Source organism: Cavia porcellus, unplaced genomic scaffold, assembly GCF_034190915.1.
Source record: "Cavia porcellus strain 051 isolate PalLab524CR breed Dunkin Hartley unplaced genomic scaffold, mCavPor4.1 scaffold_25, whole genome shotgun sequence".
In the NCBI taxonomy this organism is placed as follows: domain Eukaryota; kingdom Metazoa; phylum Chordata; class Mammalia; order Rodentia; family Caviidae; genus Cavia; species Cavia porcellus.
The window spans coordinates 34825596-34847757 of record NW_026947508.1 but is presented as its reverse complement, the minus strand read 5'-3'; the positions used below and the strand labels follow the sequence as shown (position 1 = coordinate 34847757).

At 51.6% G+C, this 22162-nt stretch overlaps 1 protein-coding gene across 4 annotated transcripts in view; it reads left to right on the top strand.

The window, feature by feature from the left end:
* The window catches only part of Kcnq4 (potassium voltage-gated channel subfamily Q member 4), a 49129-nt gene that overhangs the window by 6739 nt on the left and 20228 nt on the right, over nt 1-22162 (top strand). For 3 of the 4 annotated variants that reach the window (XM_063236215.1, XM_063236216.1, XM_004999759.3), the window contains exons 2-4: nt 20543-20633; nt 21625-21751; nt 21949-22124. In XM_063236215.1, the coding sequence (XP_063092285.1) occupies nt 20543-20633; nt 21625-21751; nt 21949-22124 (394 nt within the window). Of the gene's footprint in view, nt 1-8328; nt 8610-20542; nt 20634-21624; nt 21752-21948; nt 22125-22162 lie in introns of those variants that run through there. The other variant, XM_063236217.1, reaches the window with a different exon arrangement.

Genomic DNA, 22162 nt, shown 5'->3' with positions numbered 1-22162 from the left:
GCTATCAGAGGACTGGATGGTGCTTAGATGGGAGCCTGGAGGGCTGCTTGCCCATAAGAGGGGGTCTGGAGGACAAGACAGAGGATACTCAGACCACTGGGGCCCCCTAGATCCCCCAAGACTCCATGCTTTCTGGGTAACTCTGTCCCCAAGGCAGGATCTGTGTGCCCTAGAGCTTGGCAGCCAGGGAGATGAGAACAGGAGGGGCAGCCCCAGGCAGCACACTAATTGGGCTGGGAATCTGTGGGCAGCCCTGAGGGAGGGAGCTGAAAGGAGTGAGCAGCTCAGCGATTCTTCCCTCTGCCTTCCCTCCTGGAGATTTAGGGAGCAGTAGATAGAGCAAGGTTCCTGGTGTAGGGGCTGGTGGAAATCTTGGGGCATACTCCCCTGAGTCTTCTCAACTGCCTCGGCCAGAGAGAGGGGAGAGCTCACTGAGATCTGGAGGGTGATCCCGTTGAAGCAGGAGGGATGGAGGTGAATGGTCCACTGGCTTTGGGTGGGGAAGGAGGCTTAGGGACTGCCTCTCTTCCATCCTTCTTCCTCTGCTGCTCCTCCCTGTGAGCCTCAGACCTGTCTAGGTCACTGTCTTCGGGTTTATTTTTTGCTGGGCTTGGCTGTCCCCTGGGAAAGGAGGGGTGGGGAGCAAGGGAAGAGTTTTGTCAGCACAATCCTGGGTGCCTTTGCTTCTGTCCATCTGCCCAACTGCCACCGTCTGCTGGAGGACCATCCCCTGGGAATGAGGGGGACCCAGCTACCTCAAGGCTTCCTTCCCTTCAGAAGGGACCAGCAGGTGTGGGGGGTCTCTTTTTACCCCATCCCCTCTCCCAGTGTCCCTGCTCCCCAGCATCAGAACAGCGTCCTCTAGCTTTGTTTTCCCCATGGCAAAATGGAGACCAAGAGAGGACCTGATCACCTGAGGACGGAGCTCCATGAATGAGAGTTGAATGCTATCTCCCAGCTACTCCCAGGAGGGAGCACCCCCAAATTCATTCACTCGCTCAGTTTCCAGCCTCTGGCATTGCTGGTAGTCTGATAGGAGAGAGAGGGGGAGAAAGAGACAGTGTGACCATGGCCCAGCAGAGGGAGTGTGGGAAGCACAGAAAGGTTGAGTGGAGATATCAGCTTTTATTCCCATGCTTTTTATTGAAAAGAAAAGAAGAGGAATCTGCTAGTCTTTTTTCTTAATACATAAGAGTATTGAGGTTTAAAGGAGTTAAACGACGTACCCAAGGTCAACAAATGGCTGAGTGGTAGGGTCAGGATTTGAACCTGAAAACGAGGCTCCCTGGGAGGCTTGTATTTAACCATCCACCATGCTGCCTAGCCAAGGGCCTGGGCATGGGACCCTTTCTGTGCATACTTCTTTTTCAGTGCTAGAGATCAAACCTCTCCAGCATTCTGTACTCCTGAGCCACACCCACAGGGGCAGAGAGGGGGGCACCCCTTGGGAACATGTTTCTTTCCACTTTATCTGTCTGTCAGGCTCTATAAGATCCACCCCCGCTGCATGTCCTGTCTGCTCTGAAACGCTGGGGCTTTGCTTTGGGTTTGCTTCTCTGTACCTTTCTTTTTCTTTCTTTCTTTTTTTGTTTTTTTTTTGTACCGGGGATCGAACTCATGACCTCGTACTTGCCAGGCAGGCGCTTAAGCCACTGAGCTAAATCCCTGGCCCCTCTCTGTACCTTTCAAGGATGGTCTCCTACACTCTTGCTGTATCAGAGGTCACCTCCGTGGAGACAGCTTCTGTCTCTCCAGTTTCATTCCTGAGCGTCCGGAGACACCTCACAGCCTCATCCACTGTGCATCTCAAACTCAGTATCTCCCTACGACCTAACCCTCCTTCCTCAGTCCACCTGACAGCAGCTCTCCCCAACCAGAGCCCAAATCCAGGAAGCACCTTCTATAAGCACTGCTTCTTTCTCCCATAGGGAATGACCCATTGTGTGCCCAAGTGTTGCTGTTAGTGCTCCGAGAGCTTTTCCTTCTGCCTGCGCCTCCCTCCTCTCGGCCAACCACCCATCCTTGGTGAACTCTCAAAGTCCAGTTTGAACACCCTTTTTGGAGGCACTCCTTGCCTGTGCCGCCCCAAGCTTAATTAGGAGTCCCCAGAACTCAGTTCACCCCATGCTGTGTATTCTTGCTTCAGTACATGGGGTGGCGTTTAAGCACCCTCACAGCCACGGTAGGAAATGAGCAAATATTGGTGAGTGTGGGAATCAAGGTGGCCTTGCCAGAGTTGTAAGGAGGAGGAGGGTTTTGCCTACTGGAAATAAACAGAGAAAGGGCCGCTTGGTCCTCTTGACATACGACCTTCAAATGATACATGGGGAATAAATATAACTCCCAACCTGCTAGATGTCTGATATGCAGAGTTCGATCCCCAAAATTGAAGAATGAATTCTAAGGAACAATAGAGGTTAAGAGTAGGACATTTTAGTGACAGAGGGAAACCCTCTTGAGAGGGACAGGAGGGGTCCCCAAGCCAACTTCTCAGAGGAAGTTTTATAGAGGAAAATCATGAGGTAGGTACAACACGTGGCAAAATTATGATCAACCAGTAAGACTACAAGTAGAGCTGCTTAGGTAATGTTGATCCAGGGGAAGCAAGTCACGTAGCAAGTGTACTTGGAAAGTATAAGGACCTTTTTTGGAAGAGATGGGTCAGAAGGTCCTGGTCACCCATCTGCATGACTGATGCCTATCAGGACTATGGATCATTATTGTTTATCCCTTGGGGAGGCATGGAGACCTAGTTACTTCATCTTTATCTTGAGGCCTGGCCTTCAACTAATGCACCTCCACCCATAGTATGTGTTCTTATCTTCTGTACTGACTCCTTGGAGGACCTAGCTTGTCTGACTACCTAGAATATTTCTGCTTCATTTGGCTCTCTATAATACTCTGTGTGCTGGAAGCTCTTGTGATTTTTGTCTTGAGCTTATGTGCTTCAGGTAGAGATACCAGCTAGTGCAAAGGCCCCAAGGCTGGACTGCCAGAGTTCTTAGTCTCAGGAGCTGCAGAGTGTGGGATGCCTAGAGCCCTGAGGGTGGGGCCTTGATCTTCTGGGCTATGCAAGCTGACCTTATCCTGGGGGTAGTGGGGAGCCAAAGCAGGGCAGGGCAGGGCAAAGTCACTGAGCTTGACTGGTCTCCTTCTCAGTGAGTGCTCTGCAGACATTAAGCCCTTTAATTCTTCCAATTCCTGATATGTGGCAGGTGCTATGCATGTTCCCATTTTGCAGATAGCAAACTTAGGCTCAGAAAAGGAAAATAAGGCACACCAAGGCATGCAGCTCATTTGTGTCAGAGCCAGGATCTCAGCCCTTGTGTATGGCTCCAGGCTCAAACTCCAGATGGTTGTCAGATGCACCCAGAGACTGAGGTAGTTTTCAGTGGCCTAAGGCAAAATTGAAGAAAATAAAGCCAACGTGGTGACTTTTTTGTGAAGCTAAATTTATTCCATTTAAAGGACTCTTTAGTCTGGGACTGTGTCCTTTCTTTTATGAAACGATGGACTTCAAATTTTCAAAAAATATCCTTACTTGGCAAAATAAAAAGTTGACAACCTTATGCAGTTGTCAAGTGCTTTGAGAAATTTTACCAGTGCATGAAATCCCTGAGTCTGGGCGCCATCCTAGCTCCTCCCTCCTGAGCTCTGGGGTCAGATGGAAAGAATCTAGTGTGGATGGAGGAATTAGGGGAACCGAGAAGCCTGAGGCCCTGTCCTCAAGGACCAGCCCAGGATCTTTCCCAAGATTGGGCTTGGGGGCAGAGCCAGCTAGAATCAAGAGCACTAGACCAGGAGTTAGCAGGCTGAGTTTGGCTCCTGCCTCTGCCAGAGACTTGGTGATACCAGGCAGGTGACTCAACCTCTCTAAGGCACCAGTCTCCTTCCACACAGAATGACAGTCAACAGCTCACCTGCCCACCTCTCAGGGTTGCTCTTGAATCGAATGCTTGGTAGATTGCAAAGTCTCTAGAGAGCAGGCAGGTGTGGTGGTTCTTATCTTCCCATCCTGAAGAGAAACTTGCACTTTTCTTGAGCCCTAGGCTCCTGGTCTCTCACTTGGCTGCACTGGTTTGAGCCCTGAGGAGGACACATTGAAGGAGTAGATCTGCCCTGTAAGAGTAAGTCAGCCACCCTGACCATTCCTTTCCTGAAGACCCCTGACTGGTGGTTTAGAAATACACCCAGGCTGGAGCCCCAGGGAACTCTGGGCAAATAATACACTTACCTGTTGTTCTCCTCTCAGAGTTTAGTTAGCCCTTTGTAATAAGATTCATAGTGTTCTCGCTAGCAGGCATTGTGCTAAGTATGTTCACATAGCACTTCAGCAGATCCTTCCTGGTGTTGTCATTGTAACCACTGTCAAGAGGAGGACCCTGCAGCTTCAGGTGGGCGCATGTCCTGCACATGGGCAGTTAGTGGTGGACTGGGTGCTCAGCCCTGATGACAGAAGGCCTGGAGAGCCTGACTGAGAGTGCAAGGGTCCTGTGTTGTGCCCAGGTTGCACGCAGTGCGTGGAAATTTGTAGGCTGTAGTAGAGGCAGGGCACTCACAGTGTATGTTGGGGTTGGGGCATGGCACAGAAAGCAAGAAACAGGATTCTGCTGAGTGGCTTCCAGCAGTCACTTCCTTCTTTGAGGTGGCTAAGCCTCCCCCTCTGCTTGGCTCTCAACAGTAATGAAGATAATAATAGCAAGTGGGTGATGTGTGCTCAGTGAGTGCCAAGTGCTGCTCTGAGCCTTGTCAAGCCCTGTGAGGTAGGTACTAGTGCTGAGCCCATTTCTCAGACATGGAGGCTGAGGCACAAACTGTTAAGTAACTTGCCTGGATGTAGGTGCCTGCTCCTCTGGGGATGGCCAGGGAAAGCAATTGAAGGTCCTTCCCTATTCTCTCTCCTTGAGGGAGCTTCCCTGGCAGACCCTGGGGTAGGCTGCATGCCAGATGCTGAGGATGGAGCAGGGAATTAAACCCTCCCCTACTCTCTGGAGGACTTGAAAATGGAAGCTGGCAGTTGCCACATAAAGTGAGTGATGAGTGTCCCTGTCCGCCAGTAGCAGAGTTCTGAGGTAACCCAGCATCAAGCAGCTGCACTTGGTTCCAATATGGGCCTGTCGGGGAAGGCTTCTCAGAAGAAGACTTTCTGTGAGATAAGAAAGACGAGTGAAAGGAGGAGTCAGCCGGGCAAAGAGGAGCACAAACAGTGTCCTATGAAAAAACATTAGCAAGGGCCAAGTCCCAGAAGTTAGGGCCAAGCATGGCATTTGCAAAGGCCAACAGAAGTCAAAGGAGTAGGCGCCTAGAGAGTGTCTCCAGAAGGGGCCAGGAAGGGACATGAGCAGGGCTAAGCTGTGGGGGGAACCAAAGGCAAAGTGATGAGTGGCTTCAGATTTTAGAAATCCTTTTCTGAGACTGGCCTGTTGGATAAAAGGAGGAGGTCTCTGGCTGAGAGCCCTGAGGTGCCATCCCATGTGGCTGCCTCTGTCCTTTGCCTTCCTCCAAGGGCCAGACCCCTAAGTGCCTCTTCACAGCTGTCCACAACCCTGTCCAGGGCCTGGCTGGCCCAAGCTGGCCCGGAGCCCTGGGACTTTGCCTGTAGGAAAAGCTCTACAGGCTTATGCAAACCCTGGCCTGATGAGCTGAGGGTGCCTGGGCGGCAGGGAGGGTGGGAGCCCGCCCTGAGGCTGTCTGGAAAGGAGGCCTAAGGATATGGGCTTGAGGTTTTGGGGGTCCCCAGAGCAGTAGCCCAGAAGGAACCCACAGCAGCATACCAGTTGATGGTGGAGGCCTCTAGAGAAAGGGGCAGGACCCAAATAATACTCCTCCCCTTTCTTATACCTTAACAGGATGTGGAAATGCCTGGCTTCACCCAGCTCCCACTTTCTTCTGGTGGATAAACTGAACCTTCAAACTGGGCAGGGACTAAACTCAGATCATTGATGAAGCCCAGGCCAGAACTCAGGCTCAGTTTAAGAGTCATAGATGTTCCCAACCAAGATAAATAAAGACAGCCTTTCTGTAATCTTACCAGGCCAGCCTAAGCTCAAGTCCCCCCTCTGCGTAGGTTTTTTAACTTCTCTGAATCTTATCCTCTGTGTCTTCCATGTTATCAGGTACTGGGAAGGAATCACCTTTCCCCACTTGATGGTTCACAAAGCACTGTAAAGCATACCTGACCCATCAGAGAGCTTAATTATTACATACTCAGTGAAGCCCATTGATTTCTTGTAATAGGTCTGGAGGAGATACTATTATACCATTTTACTTCGAGGCTCGGAAAGGAGAAGTTGTTCAAGGTCGTTCTGCTGAGAAGGGCCTGGCACCCACGTATCCAGGTGCCTGTCCAGGACCCCTGATGATCACGCCTCAGTTTTGAGTCTGTGTTCTCCATGCAAATCCACCAGTATCCCAACAAGACCCATCAGACAGCTGGGTTGCGGCTGTTTGTATGTTGTAGGTTGGGCTAGCCTGCTGGCTAGAACTCAGCTCACACCAACCCCCATGCCCTGTGCTCAAGCCTGGCCACAGCTGCTGCCCCATGAGGAAGACCTTCCCGCTTACCTCCTGTATCAACATTCTGGGCTTGGGCTTGGCTGGCTGGGGAGGGGGCTGCCTGTAGCGTGATTACAGTGGCACCTGCCAACCCTTCTCATGATGGGCTCTGGGCATCTAATGCCCCTCACATGACAGGCATGAGATGGGCCTTGGACTGGGAGAGGGATTTGCACTCTCCTAATCCGGGGGTTGCAGCCCTCCCTCTGTCTTGGCCAGGGCCGTGGGAGAGGTTTGTCCCTGCCCCGTGCCCAGTGGCCCCAGCCAGATCCCTGGCACACACCCAGCTCATTGCTTGGGGCTGTCCCCTGCCCTTCTCATACTCCCCACCCTCCCACTATTTGGGCAAAATTGGGACTTATAGGGGCAAATGCTAGGGTATTTAGAGATGATCAAAGTGCAATGCTGTGCAGCATTTGGGGCTGGAGGATGGGACAGTGTCAGTGAGTTTCAGGGCCTATGTGAGGCAGACAGTTGGTTGGGGTGCAAAGTTAGAGTGTTTGGGGCTAATCCTGGGCCACCCCTTCCTGAAGAAATTTGGCTACAAGTCAGGGAGGCAAATGTGTGGGCCATGCCCCCCCCTCCCTGGGCAGTAAACACTGCTGTCGCCTGGGAGACCAGTCCAAACATCCCGGCCCCCCATGGTTATTTATACCAGGACTCACTCTCCTGCTCTGGCCTGGTCTGGCCCCTCAATCCAGCCCTGAGCTGGGTGACCTGAGCGGAATCTCCAACCCCTGTCAGGCTGAAGGCCTTATAACAAGTCTGTTCACACCTTGCTGGGGACTGGGCACCACCACCTTGAGTAATGTTGTCCCACTAGAGACCCTGGATCTCTGGGTCGGAATATAGCTCCCAAGCCTTGGGTAGCTAGGTCCTGGAGGACCTAAGAGGAAAGCTGGAGCCTTGGGCCTATACCTGGGTTTGCTCTAGCCTGTACATGACTATGGTCACTGAGCCCTGTGTGTGTCAGTGGGGCAGGGCCAAGGTTAGAGCAGATCTGGTTCTTTAAATGAAACCTGACATAGAAGCATGGTACTTCTATAAAATAGATCCAAGCAAGTCTGATTGCTTGGGTGGGGACCCAAAATTCTGCCCTGCTTGTGGGTCCTGCACAGTGATCTGGAGCCTGTGGCCCTCCTCGTTATTGAGCGTGTTCCAGGTAATCCTGGGTGTTAGAGGCACCCAGCTGATTTACAGCATCAGAGTACAGATGAGGCCTGGCCAACATGCTGAGGCACCCATAAGAGCAGATCCAAGGCCCTTCCGGGTGAGAGATGGGCCTGGTGTGGGAAGAGAATGGGGCACAACACGGGCTGAGGACCAGTGGGTAGGAAGCAGTGGTTGGTTGTCCCCTCTCTGTGAGATTCCAGTATAAGACTCCAGAAATCTCAATTCAAACTTTGTTTTCCAAGATCATTATGAAGACCTATCTGTCAGGAAGGATGGAACATATTTTATTTAACAGCTTGTTAACTTGATTTAAACTTTTAAATATTTAGACTTACAGTATGTGGGTCTCTCTATACTGTTTCCCTCCCTACCCCTGTTAGAGGTGAGCTCACATTGGGGCTCCCTCTATAGCTCTCCTGCCGCAGCAGCTCTGGGACAGCTTTTTGCAGAGCCCTCAGACTTCACAGGACAGGGTAAGGGCCCTGAGTCACTAATGCTTCACTGTCCAGATGCTGCTGGTGCATCCACCTGGGCCAGCTTCAGGGATGGGGAAATCAGACTGGCCTGCTGTAGAGGATGGGTCTTAATTGGGGGTGGGCAGAGGGCTGATGCTTTGGGAGTATACAACCTCCAGGGCTTGGGGTTTTTGTTTTGTTTTGTTTTTTGGTTTTTGGGACAAGGTCTCGATATGTAGTTCAGGCTAGGCTTGAACTCACTGGGTAGGCCAGGCCAGCTTCAAATTTGACAGTAATCCTCCTGAGTGCTGGGATTATAGGCATGTGGCCTCACACCGGCTTAGAGTGTGGGTTGAAAGGGGAAGGAGCCACTATGGGATTGTCAGTGAGGGAGACGCACTCAGACTGCAAGACAGGTGGATTGGGGTAAGGCTGCACCTTTCTCCGGTAGTCAGTGAAGAGGCTGACTGGAGGTGAGGTAGGGCTGAATCCTGAGCTGGCCAGGAGTGGGAAGTGAGGGGACTAGGAAAAAGAAGTGATCTGCGGGAGGCTGAGGCAGGAGGATCGTTGTGAGTTCGAGACCAGCCTAGGCTATAAAGTGAGCTCAAGGCCAGCCTGAACTGCATAGCGAGACCCCGTCTCAAAAAGACAAAAAAAAAAAAAAAGTGATATGAACTCTCCTTACTCTCCTTTCTGGGATCGCACCTTCTATTTCCTGTCTCTTGTCTTCTTATCCTACCATTCCACTGCCCTGTGGCTACCTTCCTACCCCAAGTAGAGCCCTTTACACAGTGGATCAGAGAGAAAGCTACAGTTGAATAAGAGGTTTTCCTGGGGCAAAGGGACTCATTCTTTTGTTCATGTATTCATTCCCTCATTCAGCACATATTCATGGAACCAGCTGTTCCAGGTGTTGGAGAGGGTAGTGAACAAGCCCTTGCATTCACCTGCATTGTGGCTGGGAGATGGACCAGTAACTGTGTCTATTACCAGGGTCCACCCTCTCTCTGGCTTTGCCTGTGCTGGATCCAGGGGCCCTCCCATCACTGCTCATTTGTGCACCTGCCCCTCTGGACAGAGTGACCAGGAGGGGTCCCATGGGTAGGAAGAGACTGGGCTGCAGAGTCAGGATCTGGTTCTTTCCACTCACTCACTCAACATAGACTTTAAGCTCCTTACAAGACCCTTAGCTCTGGCTTCTGGCTGCCCAGTGCGGCTCTTCCTGGGCCCTTGGAAAGGGGAGGGGTGGGAGAGACAGCTCAGGTCCGGTATTCCCAGTGGTGAGCTACTTCTTTGACTATGATGGAAGGTGGAGGGTGCCGGTATTATCAAACACAAAATGGTAATTATCAACTTGCATCTTTTCAGTGCATTCCTTGAATGCAGCGCTTTTTGGTGGGTGTATCTTTCCTCTTCATTTTTCGGAGGAGGAAATTAAGTCTCAGGTGAAATGACTTGCTTGAGGTCACACGTGAAATTACCTGACACTGGGAGCCCTTCAGGACGGTGCTGTGAGGTGCTGCCTGGCACATGCCCATCCTGGGCACTCAGCCTGAGAGTGGAAACCCAGCCCTCGCCTCCCCATCAGGCTCCCTCTTTGATCCTCTTAGGGGCTGGAGCCGCCCAGAGCCAGGGCCCTGGGTCCGGCCACAGTAGTCAGGGCGATACCAGGGCTGGATCAAGTCAAGACCCAAATCTGGAGCTGTAGGACCTCGGGGTCCCCGGACGCACAGTGCGTCTCACCCGACCTTGGTGGGTGGGTGATCCGCAGACAGTTGGGGTGTCGCGTCCTCTCTCTCCGCCCCAGCCTCGGGACGCAGCGGCACCTTCACACTTTCCGCTTGGCCCGCTGCTCGCCTTTCAGGCCGCCGCGTTTTCAATTGTTAATTTGGAAACGGAAAAAGAAGCCGGCCAGGCGGGGAGGTAACCCGAGCTGCTGCCCGCACCCCCGCCCTCCCGCGCCGGAGCTTGGTGTCCACGAGGCCCCGCCCCCGCCCTGCCCGGCCCCGCCCCTTCCAGTATGCTCCGCCCACGCGAGGCGGCGCGCTGTGGCTGCAGCTCTGCCTTGGGGCGAGGGGACCCCATGGTCGGAACGCGCAGAGAGGTTGCGCTGGAGAGGAGTCCTCCAGGAACCCCTCCTTCTCCCGAGGAACCGAGCTAGGTGTCAGCCTCCAGTATCCACAAATGAACCTAAGCCTTACAAGGGCTTCATCGGGTCAGAATCCTGCCTTCTGGCTGCAGGCCCTGGGATAGTTAACCCCATTAGATGGAGGGAGAAACTAAGTCCCAGAGAAGGACAGTTTACTTCCTCAAGGCCCAACAGGAAAGGCGGGGCTGTTTCAGGCCCTATATATGCAGCGTTTGTTTTCTTCAGAAGGTGAGCAGAGCATGAGGACCAGAGATGTGTCCCCTCCATCTCCACTTTTTCTGTGGTTAATGAATTATTGGAAGTTCTGCTTTAGTCTACGCTGACTACTCCTCCATACCACTGTTCAGTTATGGGAGAGTTTTGGAGGCTGAAGGAAGTCCCATCTAGACTTTCCATGCAAATGAAATGTAAAAGACCCTCTCCTGGAAACTCCAGAAGTCACAGAGGAAAGCTGGAGCTTGCCGGGCCCAGATGGGAAAAGCAAGACTTCTGTCACCTAGGAGTGAACTGAAATTTCGAGGTAGTCTCCTAACTCTTGGGGTGACAAGAGTCAGGATAGGGAATATGCGGCTTCGGTTCCCAGTGCTGCTCATGTCCTTGTGCTTCCCCCTCGCTTGACTTGTCCTGATACTTCTCTTAGAATCTCCTGCTTTGGAGGACTCTGGATCTCTAGAGTTACAGGCTGGCAGCCTTCCCTTTTCATGAAGTTGAGGAAACTGGGGGCTGTCTAAAGCGGTCCCCCAGCTCTTAGCTTAAGACCCTTCCAACTATCCTTTCACCTCAGCTGTGGAACAGGCTTAGAGAAGCTGAGCTCCTAGCTCAAGGTCACACAGTATACATTTCTCAGCTTGCAGGGCTCATTGGATTTGGTCTGACTGGTTCTGGCCTTGGGGCTCCCACGGGGAGCCCCTGTAAGCACCTGCCCCAGGTGTGGCCTGTGAGTTTGCATCCTGCTTTGCTTACCAGTAGCAAAGGCATTGGAACACCTCTCCTCCTTCATACCCACAAACCTCATGCTGGGTGGGGTCCTCGTGGCTGAGTCTGCAGAACTCCCAGGCTGGGTTTAGACTTGGCACCTGAGCTCCCAGGGGGCCTTGCCCTTCCCAGAGCTCGTGTTCCACCCTGTCAGCTCTGTTGGTACTCTTTCAGCTCTGGGAGTACTGAGAACCAAGTGGCTGGGATGAAGCTCTTTCCTGTGTTAGAATCTTCCCCGCCTTCTCCTCTCATTGCAAAGGTTCTGCTGATTCAGAGACCACAAGACTTCTTAGAGGCGACCCTGACCCTTGTGGGGCTCAAGAAGCTGGGCCTCTGGAGGCAATCCTGGAACCCAGGGCCACCCTATAACAAACAGCAGGAGGGGTGGGGCAGGTCCTGAGCCCTGGATGATGGAACTTTTGATTGGTGGGGTGGATACCTGTGTCCTGCCACAGAAAGAGGGGAAAGTCAAAAGAAACTACTTTAGATTGGGAAATCTGGAGGCCAGGCCCAGCTCTATCTCAAATGTGTGATCACAGGTAGGTACCTTCCGCATATATAAATTAGAGGATTGGTAGATCTCTGGATCTAGTCACATCCTGCCACCTCCACTTCTCCTTGAACAAATCACTGTCAGCTCTTGCTAGGAGTGTACCATTAACTTCTCAACTCCTGGTTGGGCAAATCCCCACCCCACTCTGTTCTCCCCTCTGAGGTCTGGGGATCTTTTGCAAACCGGAGCAATGTGTTGCTCACAACTCTCCCTCTTGCCCAGGGTAAAGGCCAAGTTGTCAGTGGCCAGGTGTGGCTCTACTGGCACTGCCTCTCTGCCTTTGCCTCTTTCCACCGTCCCTTCAGTTCTCTGGGGACCATCCCTTTCTTGATGGTTCTGGAACACACCAAAGCACCCTTCTGATTCCAGCCCTTTGTGCTGGCTTTCCCTCTGCTCAGAGGCCTCTTGCCCAGGTGTTCACAAAGCGCATTCTCTCTCCAAAATGCTGCCTTCTCAAAGCTGCCTCCCCTAACCATTCTCTGTAAAGTTGGCCCCTGTCACACCAGAGTTCTTTGTCCTCCTTTTCTGCTTAATTTTTTCCCATCATCTGGCAGTTTGAATCTTTACTTATTGATTATCCATCTACTTCCCTGAAACTGTAAGCTATTTGTGCCTGGCCCACAGTGAGTACTCAGTAGATGGTTACTGGATAGCTGGATGGGTGGGCACCATTGCTCTGGGATGTATGTGCTTTCCTCATAATACCTTCTGCTTCAGAAAGGACTGAGGTATGGAGCTAGGAAGAGGCAACAGGGCATGCTGGGCGAGAATGGTACCATTGAGAGGGAATGTCCTCTTTCAGGACTTTTACCCAGCACCCATTTGGGTCAGCACAAGGCATGTAGGGTGAGGAAGATTAGACCTCTGGTTCTCTAGGGGTAGCTACTCAAAGCTTTCCACGTGTAGAGGTGCACTCTGTGATAAAGGTGAGCAGAGAGATGGGTGAGGTGAGAATAAGGACAGGTAGGGTTAGGAGCATGTAAAGGTAAAATATAAGAGATCAGGAGGGAAAACAACAGCTTTGTCTGCTGTGGAGGGGGACAGAAGTCTGCTAATGGAGTATCAAGTGCCGACTGGGGAACTGGGGGAATGAAGCATAAGGTGGCCTGGTAGATAGGGCTTCCTTGCAGCCATCCTAAGGAGCTTGGACTTGAGCTGACATGTTGGTAGATTTCATACTTGGGGCTGGGGATTTAGCTCAGTGGCATAAGCACCTGCCTTGCAAGCAGGAGGTCGTGAGTTCCATCCCCGGTACCGATGAAAAAAAAATGCAGCTGTTTGTTCAAATGAAATCTTATACCAAATCCAGCGTGTAAACTTGGGCCACCAGGAAACACATAAACTGCTCAGTGGAACCAAAGGAAAGTTTTGACTGGCTGTGTTAATTTTCTCAGGTCCTGGCTGCCTAAATTCCACCCCCTAATTTCCCTTTATTGCAGTGGCCTTCCACTGGGGAGAGCCCATAGCTCCCTGTTTGAAAAGCCAGAACTCCCTGGCCAGTGCTGCCTACTTCCTCCATGTTTAAATTTGGCTTGTGTTGACGTGTTGCTCAGCTCGCTCACCTGGTGCAGTAGATAGTCTGGCTGGTGTGGCAGAAGGAAGCAGAGAGAACAGTCTCAGGGTGTTTGAGGCTGATTCAAGTGGGAGAGGATGAAGCTATTACTCATTGTATTGTATTTTCTGTTATTATAACAAAATAACGGAGGCCAGTTACTTTATAAAGAAGAGATCTATTTAGCGCATGGTTCTGGAAGCTCAAGGATGTCGTGTCTTGACCCAGCTGTCGTAAAGACCTCAAGGTGGATAATGTCATGGGTGTGAATATGGAAGTAAGAGATCATGTGATGAGATAGGGAGCCAAAGGCTGGAGTGAGAGAACTATCAAAGGTCCTACCCCCAATGAGCTAAAACCTCCCACTAGGCCCCACCTTTTAAAGGTCCCACCACCCCTTAACATTGCCACACTTACAATACATGCACCCTTCGGGGACAAACCAGAGTGTTCATCAAAGGCGTTGTACAGAAGACACCATTTTCCATGTCCTGTGGAACTGATGCCACTTGAACTAGTAGCTCAAGAAAGATTGACATGTGGAGTTGGAGGACAGTTGTGATATGGAAGGAGGAATGTTTTAGGTTTCGTAGCTGGAAGCACATCTGAGGTTCATGGAATAGAGGAAGGAGAGGAGATTAGGGTGGTGCAGTCTCAGTACCACTGCTCTCTACATTCTGCCAACTTTCTTCTAGGAAAAGAACCCAGTTGGCTCAGCCAGCCTGTAGGTGGACCCTGGTTGGGTCACTGTCTGGCCCTGGATGAATCAGTGGCATGAGGACAGGGGCATGAAGCCATCCCAGGGCTCCCATGCAGCGCTGCTGCTGTCTTTTACTGCAAAGGGACTAGGCTGAGAGGCTCAAGTGGCAGCGAAATCCATATCCTTGGGATATGTCAGGCCACAGCAAGGGACGGTTGTTTCTGCGCTGCAGCTAGAGGAGTCAAGTTTTTGTAATTCCTCGGGCTAAGGGGAATGCATTTTGCTAATTACTCCTCCAAGAGGGGCATTTTTTTCATAGTTTGCACTATGTGCTGGAGGCTGCTGTCCCTCTGGGGACGTCCGCAGGCCAGCTCTCTCCTTCCTACCCCGCTGCTGGGCGGTCATAAAGCAGAAACAGCCTGAGCTGTCATTGAGCGGTTGCCCACATTCATGTTGCAGACAGGGAGACAGAGGCTCCATGGAGACCTCATCCCACCCGGAGCCCCAACCAGGCCTCTGACCCTGAGAAGCACAGCAGCAGCCCTGGTGTGGGGCCCTGGATCACGTGCTCTTGCTCCCTTGGCCATATTTAGAATCGCTGGATCAGGGGAAACTTCTCCTCCCAGCCCCTGAGGATTCTTGGAAAGAGCCTCGCTCTGAGGCCCGCTTTCTGCCCCTCCCCTTAGCCCCTGCAAGAGAAAGTCAGTGCTGCTCTCTGCGGAGTACTGTAGAGCCCTCCAGGCCTCTCTGCACCCCACTCTGGAGAAGTGACTGTTAAAGAAGGCAGAAGCCTCTTCTTTAGTATCAGCTCTGATTTAGGATTCAAGAAGTCTCTTTCTGAAGGAAGGGATGGTAGGGGTCTTGGCCTCTGCCCATCAGGAGCCTTGGCTAAATGGGGACAGACTGGCCCTAGGATCCCTCCAGCTGAGACAAGACAGAACCCAGCCTTTGGAGTCCTGGTCTGGAAAACCAGGAAGGTAGAGGCAGAAATCAAAAAACTGACTGACTAGTGGCTGGGCAGGACCCAGACAGTGGGATGGCTCCCTCTGGGGGAAGGGACACTGAGAGGAATGGGGAGGGAGGGAAGGAGGTCCCGGAAGATGGGGCAGGGCCTGGTGTACAAAAACTTTGGCTTTGGTGAAAGCTGGTGTCGCCTCATCCCACACAAATAACCTAATCCCTGGATAATCAAGTCTTAAAAACAGACAGACTGAACAAAATCCCCAAATGCTTGTGTTTAGTACCTAGCATATTCCCCGGCTTTACACCTATCCTTGCTATTGAGTGTATTGGCTGTGTTCTTGTGGGAGCCCTTTTCCGTGACTGGTCAGCTCTCCTCCTTCTACTTCCTCAGACCTGCCACCCAAACCTCCTCCCCGCTCTAAGAAAGGAGCCCCATGGGCATAAGCGCTCAGCTCCCCCCACCTCCCCAGTCCTGACCCTCCCACCCTCTCTCCTTCTCCTTACCCCAGCCTGTCAGGGGGACGCTGAGGAATCTTCCTGCTAGCAACAGCGCCTGCCCTGGATCCAGCCTCTCATCTTTCCCAGGGACCCCACCCGTCACTGTCTCGTCAGTTTCTCCTCTCTCTTACTCTCGCACTCTGCCCCCTCCTTGTCCAGCCTCCTCTGCCTCTTTGCCACCTGATGTCTTTAAATAGTCCTGTCTCGTTCACTGTCTCCGCTTCCTCACTCCACCTGGACCTGCTCTTATCCTCCCCTTCTTCTGAGGCTGCCAGGGCCAAGGTACTTAGTAACCAACATGTCACCAAATCCAGGGGCCATTTTTCAGGCCTTATCTCACTTGCCCTCTTGGCAGCATTTGACACTGTTGTCCACTCCCTCCTCGAAACACTTGCTTTGTGTGACCTCCCTGACACCTCTCTCTTCCGGTTTCCTCCCATCTCTGGCTGCACCTGACTGGTCTGGAGGGAGGGAGGGCCTCTCCTCCCTCTGTGCTGCCAGGGTTCCACCGGGTCCTCGTTTAAACTTACCGTATGCTGACTGAGCTGTCTTAGCTGTTCCCATGACCTCAGTCACCACCTCTACCCTGATGTTCTGCCAGTGTGCACTGCCTGCCCAGGTCTCTGCTTGCCCGGTGTACCTGTGCCCAGTGTCTGTCTCCTCCTCAACATGCCCACAGTGAAATTTATCTCCCTATTCCTGCAACTCTCCTGTCTGCCAAGACAGAAGACTTGTAGCGTCTTCATCCATCCAGCATCCTAGACAGAAACAGAGGAGTCACTCCTCCTCATGGTCCCCATTTCCAGTTAATCACCACTCCTGTTTCCTGTGTCTTTCTTTAGTCCCTTCACTTCTCTCTATTTCCTGTTGCCACAGCTCCGGTCCAGGCTATCACCACCTGTCAGTTGAGTTATGGAACCTTCTGCTTAGGTTTCCTGATTGGTCTCACTGCCCCTGAGTGTTAGTGCTGAAACAAATCACATGGTTGGTCATTTCCTCTCTTCAAACTCCTCTGTCCAGCTCTGCCTCTTGGTTGCCCAAGAGAGAGCGTGGTTTCTGATTGAAGCCAGGTGTGACAGACAAAGATGTTCCAAAAAGCAACTGCTGGTCTAGCTCTCTGATGAGGCCAGACAGCTCCTATGCACCATCTACAAGTGTGCAAGTATAGATGGAGAACTGAGGCCTCAGCAGGAGCCAAGGGCAATCCTGGGACAGTCACTCTATTTTGTGTGATGAAGCCACATACTGGCCTAGTATCCCCCAGCTCAGAGCTCCTTTTGTCTGTCTCATCCCACCTTAAGCTTCAGACACTGACCTCCCTTTTGCCGCCCTGAGAGTGGGCTTCTGTGCGAGGACCAAGGCCGAAGCAACCGGAGGACCAGCTGGTGCTGGACTTGTAGCCTCCATTCTGCTCCTGTCACTGTGTGATCCTGAGCAAGTCTGTTGGCCGTGGATCCTATTTCTTCACCTGGTGGAGGGGGATAATTATTCAGGTGCCTGGAACATAAGATGTTCCCTATCAGACCAAGTACATCCCTAAAAAGGAATTGAGAATTTAAGGGTGAAGAAGCTCCCAGCCTGTGGGTTAAGGTAAAGTTTAGGAGCCTTTTTTTTTTTTTTTTTTTTTCAATACTGAACACAGGGTATTCTACCATAGAACTCTATCCTCAGCCTTTTTTAAAAAAAAAAATTTTTTTTTTTGAGACTGTTTCACTAAATTGCTTAGGCTGGCTTCAAACTTTCAATCTCTCAGCCCCTGAATAGCTGGGGTTACAGGTGTGCACCACTACCCCTAGTTAAATTCAGAGATTTTGAAAGCAGCATCTGCCAAAGAGGTTGGGAGCGTGCCTTCTTTGGAAAGCTGCTGGGGAGGCTGGCTAGTTGGAGATGGATGTGCTTTGAGCCTTGGGAGCATCCTCAGTGGGTACAAATGGGGTGTTTTAGTTTGGTGACGTGGTATATTGATATTCATTTAATTTAGATTCGTGCTATTTTTTTTCTCAGTCTTTTAACAGTGCCATGAAACCAATCTATCTAGCAAGCAAGCAGGGTAGAGGGCGATTGCTCAGGGATGAGGCCATTATTTTGGAGCAAGGATGGCTCTAGAAAGTCCTCTCCAAGGGCAATGATGTTTGAGCAGAGACCTGAATCAAGGGAGTAAGGGAGCAACAGGCAGAATAAACAGCAAAGCAAGAGCAAAGCCTGGAGGTAGAAATAGTTTGAGTGTCTTCCAGGGACAGCAAGGAAGCCAGCAGAGTGGAAGTGTAGCGAGTGAGGGGGGAGGGTGGGAAGGATCAAATTCAAGAGGTGGGCGGGGGGCCAGGCTTTGCAGGCCTTGCAGACATGAAGGATTTGACCTTCACTCTCTAAGTGTGATGGGAAGTCAGAGGAGAGTTTCAAGGAGACTGATAATGTCCTGCTCTGTGTCTCAGGAAGTTCGTTCTGGTTACTTTGAAGAGGGAATTTCTGTGAATGTGCGATTGGAGGCAGGGAGCTCATTGGGTCAGATGGTGATGGCTTGGTCAGGATGGTGAGACCTGTCCAGGGATTTTTTTTTTTTTTTTTTTTGATACTGGGAATCAAGAGGGGATTTGTTTTTTAAGGTAGAGCTGACAGACTTTTCTATGGAGCAAGATTTAGAGTCAAGGAGAGGATAACTTTAGCCTAAGCCTCTGGGCAACAGGACTGGTGGGCTGGAGGGGAGGATCTGAGGATGTATCTGGAGTTTGTATTTGAACATGTTTGGTTTGAGAGCATAGACGTCCAGGAAGCTATGAGGAATGCTCACGTAGACAGATGCGCCAGGCTGCCTGAGTGAGGCTACTGTAGCTCAGACCTCCAAGGACTAAGACTATTGGAGTAAGGGGTGGATGCAGGGTCAAGAGCAATGTTTTTTTCATGTTTGTATTTTTAAGAAAATGTGTTTAAAATGTACTCTGTTATTACCTAAGCAACCCATATTCATTCGTAAAAAATTAGGAAATACAAATTTTTAAAAAGCAGTAATTTTTCAACTCTTGGTACCTAGATTTAAATATTGGGGTCACATTGTCCTTGAAGCTTTAGGATCTTTTTTGACTTAACCTGTTGTGAAGGGCATGGTTTATAGATCGGCAGCTGCTGACGTGGCAAGAAAAGTGTTTAGAAAAGGATTTTAGAGATGCCCAGTAGGAAGCCCTCTTACAGCCCACTGCTACCTGAGGCCTCAGGGCTGCTGAGATGGTGCTAAAGGATTCCTGTCCAGGGCCAGATGAAAGCCCAAAAAAGCGTGGTCACTGCCCTTCCTGGAGGAGCGCACTGGAGGAGTTGACCTCGGGGAGTGCCTGTCCTACTCTGGACCCTTTATTATCTCTAGTCCCCAGCCCAGGTGGCCTGGCTACTGCCATTGCTGTGGCCATTGAGTGATTCCAAGGAGTAGGTGCTCCATGCCCTGAGCCTTCTGGCTTTGCTGATTCCACTCTTGGCTAGAACTGTCCAAGGAAGTCTTCTCATTTGTTCATCCAAAGCCTTGGACAATGTCTGCCACTTGCCTCCTCAACCCAGAGGCCTTTGCTGGGATGCAGCCCCAGGTCTTGTCCTCTTAGGAGGACAGGGAAGAACCATGCCTACACCTATTTTTCCTCCAGGAACCCTGTCTTACAAATAAAGAGACGGACTCAGAGAAAGTAGGTGACTTTCCTAGGGCCACACACACAAGCTCTCATCTTCAAGGTAGGCCTTTTTGACCTCAAGCTCATGCTCTTGCTACATGAAACCTGAACACAAATAAGGCTGTGGAAAAAGTAACTTGGGTCACATACAGGAGGCTGATCCTGGGAGGGGAGTTTGAAAATGGAATATGGGGCGCACAGCAGCTCTGCAGAGCCAATGGCGTCTAAGCAGGGGTGAAGGGTGCACATGGCTCATGTGATGAGCTGCTTTAGGCAGCAGTATAGCACAGAGGTAGGGAGGCTGAGGGGAAGGCCAATGGATCAGTCCAGAAGGGCTGCATTTCCAGAGATGCCCATTTCCTGGGGGCCTCTTGAGTGCTCCCACATGTTCAGCTCGCCTTGTCCTGGAGAAGCACTCTCTGGAGTCTGGCCTCACCTGCTGTGCAGCCCATGCCCTCTCATCCTGCCCCCTCCACCTGTACCTGCTCACAGCCCTCTTTTTCTCCGGGCATTGGGAACCCTTGCTTAGGTCTCAGCTCTGTCCGAGAGATATTCTGGTGACTGGGTGGTGAATCCTTTCTTTTTCTTAGCCTCGGTTTCTTTGGGTGTGCCATTGAGGATGAGTGCTTTGGATGAGTTAAACTCTAAAGTTCCTTCCACTTAAAAAATGACTGTTTTAGGGCTCTATGGTAGCTTTCCACCATGCAGGGGAGTTCCGGTCTCAATACAAAGGCCCTCATTGCTTGATCCTCCTTGCTCTGCATCTGTCCTCCTTCTCTGATCCCTTTTCCTTGGGTAGCTGTCTTGTTATTGAATTCCAGAGAACCGCAGAAGGCAGGGGCAGTTATCCCCATTCTGCAGATGTAGCCATGCTCCTGCTACCTTGGAGTGCACAGGGATGGTGGACCTGTCCTCAGCCACTGACCAGACAGCCTTCAAACCAAACCAGAGACCATGGCCTCCATTACTTGTAGGTGACTAAGCTTTGAGGAACACGGAGCCCATGTGTTCCCACTAGCAGCCAGGCAAATTGCCATTCCCAATTTAGCGACCACCTTTCTGGGCTGTAGCTGTACCAGTGTATCACTGAGAAGGCCACCAGCTAACTGTAAACTCAGCAGCCAGGAGTTTGCAGGCTTTGGTGTCCAGCACTGAGCCATGGCGCTCAGCACTGAACTCAGGTTCAGTTTCTGCTTTGCAAAGAATTCTCCCCAGATAATGCTTCCCTCCTTGCCTGACTCCACAGCTCCCTGCCAGAGGCTCCTCAGCTATCCTGTTTCCCTGGTCACCTAACCCTCTCCTTTGTGCTACAATTGCAGATTTTTGCTGGTCTTCAGCTGCCTGGTGCTGTCTGTGCTGTCTACTATCCAAGAGCACCAGGAACTTGCCAACGAGTGTCTCCTCATTTTGGTGAGTGCTGCAGAGGCCCAGCCCCAGGAGCCTCTGTGAGCTAGCACCTTTGGGCTGAGGGTAAGGTAGAATGAAGCTTTTCAGGCTTTGGATCAGAAGCAGATCACTGATGTGGTGGTTGATGGTCCATGCCTGTAATCCCAGCACTCAGGGATACTGAGGCAGGAGAATTTCAAATTCAGGCCCCGCTTGAACAATGCAGTGACTTACTGAGACATCAACTCAACATAAAAAAAAAATAAAAGGTTAGGGATATAGCTCAGTGACAAGGTCCTGGGTTCTATCCCCAATACTGTCAAAAAAAGAAAGGAGGGGATTGCTATGCTGTGGTGCTCCTGAACTGGTGGTTGTCTCTACCTTGTCCCCCACTTTATAACTGGTGTAAGGGGAACCCTGTGTAAGATCTTAATTATGGGCCCAGGGTATTGGGTATGTTACACCCCTTCTTGGGTCAAAAATGCTAACTGCTAAATAAAACACGTCAAACAGAAGCCCCTGGAGGTAGGCTGCTGATGGGCAGCCACCCCTTCAGGTCACTGTGGGCTCTGGAGTCTGGGGTGGCTGGGAGTTGGGCAGGCTAATGAGCAGAAATGTCCAGGAAACTTATGGGGGCAGGAAGTGGAGGGCAAACTGGCTTTTTTTTTTTTTTTTTTTTGATAGGGTCTTACTCTGTAATTCAGGCTGACCTTCAACTCACTATGTAGCCCAAGCTGGTCTCAAATTTATAGCTATCCTCCTGCCTCAGCCTCTTCATGCTGAGATTGCAGGCCTGTAGCACCACGCTGGGCCAAACATGCTTTTAGTCTCCTTACAGGATGTGCAAAGGGTCACCTCCCTTCTGGAATCCTGCCAAGTCCTTTCAGGTGTAAGAGAAGGGTCTGCTGAGGAGGTACTGGCCCTGCTAATCAGGGCCTCTGGCAGGACGTGTTCGACCTGAGCCTTGGTCCCAGAGGACTGGGATCAGAACTCTGGCCCCTGCTTGGTCTCACAGGAATTCGTGATGATCGTGGTCTTTGGTCTGGAATACATCATCCGCATCTGGTCTGCTGGCTGTTGCTGCCGCTATCGAGGATGGCAGGGCCGCCTCCGCTTCGCCAGAAAACCCTTCTGTGTCATCGGTATGAGGCTGACTCCTGACCCCAATCCCCAGGGTTGATACCTTGACCCTATCCCTGACCCCGCTCTGGCTACTGACACAGACTTGGGAGACCTTCCCTATTCTTGGTACCTCCCAGCCCAACCCCAGGAACCCCGACCCCGGGTCATGGGCGGGGTAGACTGGAGAACCCGCCACCTTGCCACCTTCCTTCTGCAGACTTCATCGTGTTCGTGGCCTCAGTGGCTGTCATCGCCGCGGGCACACAGGGCAACATCTTTGCCACGTCGGCGTTGCGCAGCATGCGCTTCCTGCAGATCCTGCGCATGGTGCGCATGGACCGCCGCGGTGGCACCTGGAAACTTCTGGGCTCGGTGGTCTACGCGCACAGCAAGGTGGGTGCGGACGCAGGGGGCGGGGATGACGGGGAGGG